The sequence below is a fragment of the Podarcis erhardii genome, assembly GCF_964252035.2.
Source record: "Podarcis erhardii genome assembly, chromosome: 7".
NCBI lineage: Eukaryota > Metazoa > Chordata > Lepidosauria > Squamata > Lacertidae > Podarcis > Podarcis erhardii.
The window spans coordinates 41,650,080-41,658,223 of record NC_138511.1 but is presented as its reverse complement, the minus strand read 5'-3'; the positions used below and the strand labels follow the sequence as shown (position 1 = coordinate 41,658,223).

Below are 8,144 nucleotides of genomic sequence, written 5' to 3'. Positions count from 1 at the left end.
GCGCCCAAAAGCGAATTCTGGAGCAGCAGCAGTAGCACCTGCTACCTTTCGAGACCTGGGGTTCCCACCCTCCCCCTACCCTCCCAGCTTTCTGTGGCTTCCTTAGGACCTTCCTATCTTCTTCAGCATCCCAAGAAGAACCCTTTCAGCTGCTGCACTTCTGAGCATTGTCGTCCTCCCTTCACTCTCCGCCACTCGCCCTCAGCCGCCACCCTTTCTCCACCCCCTTCTCCCTTTTGTAAACCAGTAGCTAAGGGGAATGACAAAACAAAGCCCCATTCGTGCTTGACAACCGGAGAGAGAGGGAGAGCCAGCCCCCCTCCCTCCCCTCCTCACTTCTTGCTGCCTTTTCCTTCTGACAACACTCCCCCCTCTTCTTTTCATTTGATGCTGAACATGATGCCCCATTGAAAACAACCCATTGACTCTCCACCCTCTTCTCCCTCCCCACCCCGCACGCACCACCCTTGACATTCGGCTGACTGGAGAAAAGAGCGGCTAACATGTCGGGGGGCTGACTCTTTTCCTTCCCCCCTTTTCTTCTCTCTCTCTCTCTCTCTCTCTCTCTCTCTCTCTCTCTCTCCCCCCTCCCCCCCCTTCCAGCGCTTTCCCTCCTCCCAATGAGAAATCCCTAAAGGAGATTCTCTATTTTGAAAAAAAGAAAAAAGCCACCACCTTCTTTTCCCTGCCTTCTCTTGCTTGCTGTTTAGTTTCTCTTTTCTCTGTCTGTGTTGCGTGTGCGCTCGTGTCTCTCTCTCTCTATTTGCATCTCTCTGGACTAAAAAGGCAAGAAGGTGGTGGGGTGGGGGGAAGGAAAGGAAAGGAAAGCGGGGGAGACCAGAAGAAGACGTGTCAAGAGCAGAGTACCTGTTTGAAGAAGTGAGGTGGAGCTGTTGGTCGTTGATGCAAAATTGACAGGATACTCTATATCTATATATATTTCATTTCCCCCTTTCCCCCTCATTCAGATTCAAATTGTTTTATTATTATTTTTACAAAATAAAATAAAACCACTGTGTGGTTTTATTGTCATTTTTGTTATCCAGTGTTTTCCCTCTTTTTTGCCATTTTGGGTCTTATTTTCTTTTTTCCCCTCTGGATGCCTTGGATCTGTAAAATAAACCATGTTTGGACTGAAACCACCACTCTATTACTTACCAGGTAAGGTGACTCTTGATGATACCTTTTCTTTTCTGCTTCCTTTTTATCTTCTAATTTAACAGCAGTGTTATATCCGTGGAAGAAATAAGAAAATAATTTTTTCATAGCGGGCCACAGTGGTCAACTCAAAAAGAGCTCCTTAGAGTGCCAATTTGAACCTGTCCACTCTGCTTGTTAAAAGAAAGGCATTCTGGATTTTGATCTGGAGCAGTTTGTGGTAGTTGCTCTTCGGTCAAACCACCACATTTTAGAAAGGGACATAAATTGGCAGCCTGCCTCTGCACTGTCTCCAGTGCAGGGGTGCAGCTGACAGAACCCCACTCCAATTCATGGAACTTTTGTAGGCTAAATCAGAGGTGGGAGACAGTTGATGGAATTGCGGAGAGATGAGGATTTGTAAATCACTTTGTACATTGGTGTGGTTCTTCTTCATCTTCTTCCTCATCAGTGCTTTGCTTGAAGTTCAATGGGATTGGGCAGGGATAGCACCAAGGTGGGCCCTAGAGGTTGATGAGATTACAGTGGGAGGTGAATCTGCTGCAAGTGCAAGGACCCTGGGCTCCAGCAATTACCCCCCCTCACTTCACATCCCTCCATCACCCCCCCTTCCTCTTGAAAACCATGTGCAACATGAGCGCCTGTGGGCTTCACCTTGGGCCCTTGGGGTATATAGCATATCTCACTCCTTTTGTCCACCCTGCTTGGCTTCCTAAGTGGTGAGTCTTGTTTTATTCAGCAGCGAGCAGCAAAAGCACTTAAGTAATCTAAGGTGAATTAAGAAGCGTGGTGTGAAGTTACTTTCGAGTTGGTGCCTAATATTGTTTCACGGATGGGTGAGCTCTGATCATGTAGCAGACAGACCCAAAGTGGCGACTCTGAGTCTCTCTCTCTCTCTCTCTGCCTCTCCTTCCCCCGCCCCCAACAGCTTACTCTGTTTGATTTTATTTCCCTCTCATCTCCCTGCACCCCACATGCCTTCCCATCCTCTAAATCCCAACAGTTTGAGGAGGGGGAGGCTTGTTGGTGGAAGGCAGGGGTCATCGTGGAGACCTTCCTCTTCTGGGCCAGCAAGAGGTGTAGGTGTATCTTATGTATGTGGCTATGCTTAGTGTAGTAACTGTCAGATTGTCACCCCACCCCATCCATGGTCTACAGCTTGTGTCTCTCGACATGCAAATTTAATGGTTCGTTTTAAGGCAGCTGCTTTTATGGGAACGGAACAGAACATGGGGGGGGGGTGTGTGGAGAATTTCCCCCCTCTTCCATGTCGCTTAGCTACTGAAATGGGTCACCTGGGCAAAGTTAAGGTGCACCAGTGATACTTCTGCCTTTGGCTGCATGGTGACACTTTTTCTTACTTGTCTGTGGTTTTACTGGGGTGGGGGAAGTGAGGAGAAAGATCCACTTCCCTCCCCACTTCCCGAGGTTCGTCTATCAACTCTGCACCAGCAGTGGTTTTCTAAACCCAGGCTGATTGTGAAGGCTTGGCTTCAGGAAATGGGTTTTCCGTGTGGCAGTTAGTTACAGGAATAACTTTCTTTTCTTTGCAAAGTGTGTCTTTAAACTGTTGCAAAGTTTCCTGGACTGTGGTAGGAGAGGCAGGACTTAGTTCTGAAAGCTACGGTACTGGATCTGTGTGAACATGTTCATTCCAGGTTTTGCCAGATGAGTTGCTTAATCTCATTTGTTTTTGCATTTTCAAGTCATTCAGTTCTAGCTCAGCTGAAAATCGTGTTACTGCAAAATTCCTTGCACATTCTGAGTGGCTTCAGCTCGGAAAGTTCACCACCTTTGGGAAAGGAAATCTAGTTAACTATGCTGGTTTCAAGGTGGAGTGCAGGTAAACTAGACACACAGGTTAACTGGTCTGTGTCACCTTCCATATTGACCTAACTTCCCTGAAAGCCAGTGAATGGTAATAATCTGAGCTAGGGATTGAATTTGACAAATCAACCACACAATCCCTAGCATATGTTGACTTTATTCTGTCATCATGGATCAGAAACAAAAGTTTGTTTGTTTGTTTGTTTGTTTGTTTGTTTGAAGGGATCAACACATGATGAGTTTAGCAAGCCCATATTAGGCACTTCACCAACAAGCGCTTGTTTTCAAGTCCTATGTACTTTCATAATCTTCCAACCAATGAGTTTTGCTCAGTTCCCAATGTTCATACTCCAAACACATCTATAAAATGAATCCATTTTACTTGCCTCTTAAATGTTTGCAGGGCTGAGCTCAGGTGGGACTCCACTGTGAGGGATTTACCCAGGTAAGATTCCACAACTGGGAAGGCTCAACAATTACTTGCCTTCATACATTACATTTTACCTTATGGGCAGATTGAACCCAGAGCTGTGCTATTTTTTCAGGTTCTTTAATACTCTCTTCCTTTCTTTCATATATTGATATCTATTATCCCAGTTGCAAGCAAGGAATTGTGTGAATCTGGAGTTTTGCTCCATTCATTCCAAACAGAGCAATAATGCGGTTTATCTTAGTAAACTGTACTGAGGTTTTTTACAATGAAGTAAAATTTTTATGAAGAAAACAGATAAATAAAGAAAACTGCCCCGCTGTTTCTGATCAACAGCTCATCATTGTGCCTGGATCCTCTTGACTGAAATGGCTTCCACCATCAATTTCTTAGAAGCCCTGTCTACAGTCTGCATTAGGAAGGGGTAAATAACTCAAAACCCAAAATATGCCAAAGCTAGGAGAACGTGACTTACTATTTTGATTTTTGCAATTGAGGTATGAGATGTAAGATTAGATTGGGAGGTCACTGAAAGAAATTGAGAGTTAAAATGAAGGTACAGCTTCCTCTGCAGAAAACAGGGAATGCTGTTAAAAATTATTATCAAAAGACCTATAAGAGGAAGTTGCCCTGATAATCAAGCATGCTGAACTTTGTGAGTCTCGTAAGTGTTGTAGTACTGAGTATTGTGAGGTTAGGCAGGTGTTGAAGTAGGAAAGGCATGTGAATATATTCCTGAAGTTTGTATTGCTATTTTTTTCTTCCTTTGTTTGATTTCTGTGCTACTTTCTCTTCAAGTGAATCCCAAAGTGATTAATAAACAATAAGTAACAATAGCAACAATAAACATAATGGTGCATCACTGTCACAGCACACAGCATCACAATGACAACCTGTGGGCCAACAAAAATTGACCCTACCAAGTCCTGTAATAGCATTAACAAAACAATATAACAATTATAAGTAATTATAATCTATAAAACTGCAGCTAAAAAGTAGGCCACACATTATTACATACACGCAGCCTCAGTAATCATTAAGATACACAGCCCAGCATATAAGAGAAAACTAATCCAATAGAAGTACCTGCGAGCAGAACTATACTTATAATGAACACCCAGGCCACATTCACTCCATACATTTAAAACACTATGATGCCACTTTAAACAGCCATGGCTTCCCCCCAAGGAATTCTGGGAGCTGTAGTTTTGTTAAGGGTGCCAAGAGTTGTTAGGAGACACTTCTTTCCCTCACAAAGCTACAGTCTTCAGAATGCTTTAATGGTCAATCCCACTTCCCAGGGAACTCTGGGAATTGTAGTTCTGTGAGAGGAACAGGGGTCTCATAACAATTCTCAGCACCCTTCACAAATGATGACTCCCAGAATTCCTTGGGGCAATCCATGACTGTGGTACCACCGTTCTTTAAATGTACAGGCAATCCTCGTTTTGTGCGGGGGTTCCATTCTGGACCTCCGTTCATGCTGGCAGAGCACACGTAAGCCTGCCTCACTTCACCCCCATTTCATTCTGCCCCTCTGCCCTTTTTCATGACATCTTTAAGGCCATTTGGGGGCTACTTCCAGGTTTGGCGCCATGCACATGTACATGATTGCACATAATTTGGACACGCCTAAACCAGGAGTTGCCTGTATGGTGTGAATGCACCCCCCGTTTCCCACACAACAGTCCCATAGATTTGTGTTTATGAGCAGCATCCCTACTTCCACGCTGCCTGCTACTCCCCAAACTTAAATTCTTTGCTTGATGTTTGGCTCCCTACCAGGAAATGTGTTGTGCTGGGGAATACAAGAGGTGGTATTACGACCATTCTACTTTCCTGCAGTAGGCCAGCCTTGCAAATAAGCTGCAAAGTTAACCAACTCATCTGCTCCATGCATACCTATCTCTTATTTTGTGGCACAGTGATGGCCTAAAAGCAGAGTTGCAGGGAGACACAGCTTTGGTCAAGTTTCTCTCTCTGGCCACTTAGAAGCTATTGTTGCTTGCTATCGGCAAGTGGCTTTTTATATCCCTGTTGTCAGCTTGTGACCAGCAGCTCCCGCCCATGGCTACAACATTCAGTTGATTAATCAGTTTGTTGAATTGATTGTAAAATCCAAAAATTAATTTTAAAAGATGCCACCCAAATAATAGGGCAAATGATACTTTAAAAAAAGATATATATGCTAACACAGATTCAAATAATCCTGTGTTCCTGCTTCTGTAGCCAAAAGCACACATCAGTGCATGAGGCAGAAGTGCCGGTAGGTACAGGGTAACCCTGAAGAAATACAAAGAATCTGTAGGTATAAAAATTTTATCCATCATCTATCTATATCTATATCTATATCTATATCATCTATCTATCTATCATCTATCTATCTATCTATCTAATCTGTAGGAAAAGCCCCATAATAACTCAGTGACATTGAACATTTGAGAGACTTGGTGGGGAGGGTAATAGAATGGAGGACAGAGGCCCATAGATGCAAATAAAGGGTAGGAAAAACAACCTCATTTTCTTCATAGGTCACTTCCTGTTTCATACAGAGCTAATATTCGCATCATACATTTAAAGCACCTGATTCCCTCTCCCCCAAATAATCGTGGGAACTGTAGTTTACCCCCCCCCCCAGGACTACCATTCCCGCACACTTAACTAGTTCCCAGAATTCTTTGGTGGACACCACATGCTTTAAATGTATGGTGTGGATATGACCTAACAGGCCATTTTTCAGTGTCACAAGGAACTGAAGGGAGAGAGCTGCCTATTGAGAACTTCATGTTACTAGGATTTGACTCAAGTGTGTCAACACTCCCCAAACAAAAGGCAGGGAGTAGGGGGACAGACCATGCTCTGTGGGCATGGGATATTGATGGATTGTTGTGGGGAGGAATGAAAGCTGGGAAGATAGAATCATGGAGAGGGGGAGAACAGATGGAACCCTGAACCAAGGCATCTCCTGTTAACATTTCACTGCAGGGCCTCATTTGTTTCCAGTATAGATACTTCCAGTAACTGTGGTTAGGCTGGTGTCACCGTAAGAAGAGGCGTTCCCTGCCCTCTCTCATGCGAGAGAGAATGCCTCCTTCTTGATGGTGCCAGCTATACTGTATGTGTGCTTTCCCCCCACCCACCCCTGGTCAGATTTAGTTGAATAATTAAGATTTATTTTATCAGGTAATCGCCCTATAATAAGCATCTCTCAGCAGTCTGTGGTGGACAACTCTACAAAAATAAATAAATAAAAACCTTGAGTGTAGTAGGAGAAAGCCGGGTAACCCCTTTTCTCTGTTTCTGTATGTTTTGAACAGCTTGATTGCACCTGTGTATGGGATGGGCAGGAAGGGAGGCTCATTTGCATCTGTTTGGGAAGTTGTGTCAGGTCAAGTTGCCTTTGCTTTGTGTTTAAGCCTTATTTTGTAGCTGGAATAGACTTCCTCAACTTGGTGCCTTTCAGATGTTTTGTAGTACAAGACCAGTGCTCCCAGAAGCATCTGGAGGGCATCAGGTTGGAGAACGCTGTTCTGGATCATGAAGGCAGTTCTACAGGTATGCTGGGCTGAGCCAAGCCAGCAGATGCAAGTGTGCTGATGCCAGTTGTTGTTGTGATGTTGATGATGATGAGGATGTTGTCAGGCCAATTGTGGATATCAAGATGCGCCACCCCTTCCAAACCTTGGTATTTCAGGCAGAATGCTGCTTTGTGCTCTGTGGCAATTTTTCGCACCACCGGTGCGGTCCGCAACCCTGCTCCCGGCAACTCTTGTCTTGACGAGGTCTTTCCGCTTCTCAGAGATGACAGGACCTGGTTTGCATTTTTTGCTTGGGCTGCTTCTCTCGTGCCTATAATAGAAATCGATAAAGACTACGTGAATTCTCCATGCTTTTGTCCTGTAAAACCAGGCAGCAAAGGCTCTTGAGAGGTCCTTGGGCAGAGACGAGGAGAATTCCTTTTTCCTTTCTCTCCCTACTACATCCTCCCCCCCCCCCATTTTTATTTACATGCTCCAATCAAGCAAGAATTACTTATGGTGCCTCCTGTCGTGTGAAACTTCTCTGTTTTATTGTAATTGCTGAAGCACTAATTCCTGCTCCCTGTAAAAACCAACCAGCATTTAATCTAGGGATGGTTATTTTAGGCAGATGCAAAGAGATTCCAGGATGTGATAGGAAGCCATAGACGGACACTGTTCCAATGAGTTTCCCAAAGGCTCTAATGTATTCCCCCTCCCTCTCCTAATTCTGTTCCCCCACCCCCATCATCTTCTCTGGGCATCCATCAGGTGGTCTATTTTCTTCTCTGGAAGCACCAGAGAGCGGGGTGGGGTGGGGTGGAATGGGAGGGAAGGTGCATTGAAGTGTCAGGCTGTGAGATCCGAAGCAATTAAGGAAAATTATGTGTGGACTGTTCAGGCTGCTGTCAAACAGCGAAATTATTGTGCATAGCCATTCCAGGCTACCAGAAGACGTTAGAAATGCTAATCGCACAGGTAGGGTCACAGCAGATAGAAATTTCAACCTTCTCCGAATTGAATTTAACGGGGGGTGGGAGCGTGGAGAGAGAGGGGGGGGGGAGGAAGAAAGGCAGAGAGATTGTTCCCATTCTAGAAAGTGCCATCAGGCACCATAACTTTATCTGTGCCATCTTGGACTAGCTCCTCCTGTTCTGCCTGGTGATTCTTCCTGTCTTTCTCTTTATCATCCTCAAATGGGTCCATGCATC

The 8,144-nt window shown here is 44.7% G+C and overlaps 1 protein-coding gene across 6 annotated transcripts in view; it reads left to right on the top strand.

The window, feature by feature from the left end:
• The window catches only part of GSE1 (Gse1 coiled-coil protein), a 429,515-nt gene that overhangs the window by 305,526 nt on the left and 115,845 nt on the right, over positions 1-8,144 (top strand). Inside the window, exon 1 of one of the 6 annotated variants that reach the window (XM_081870143.1) lies at positions 599-1,161. The exons of the other annotated variants lie outside the window; for them this stretch is intronic. Within the exon in view, the coding sequence (XP_081726269.1) occupies positions 1,125-1,161 (37 nt within the window). The 5' untranslated portion in view covers positions 599-1,124. Of the gene's footprint in view, positions 1-598; positions 1,162-8,144 lie in introns of those variants that run through there. 6 annotated transcript variants of the gene reach the window in all.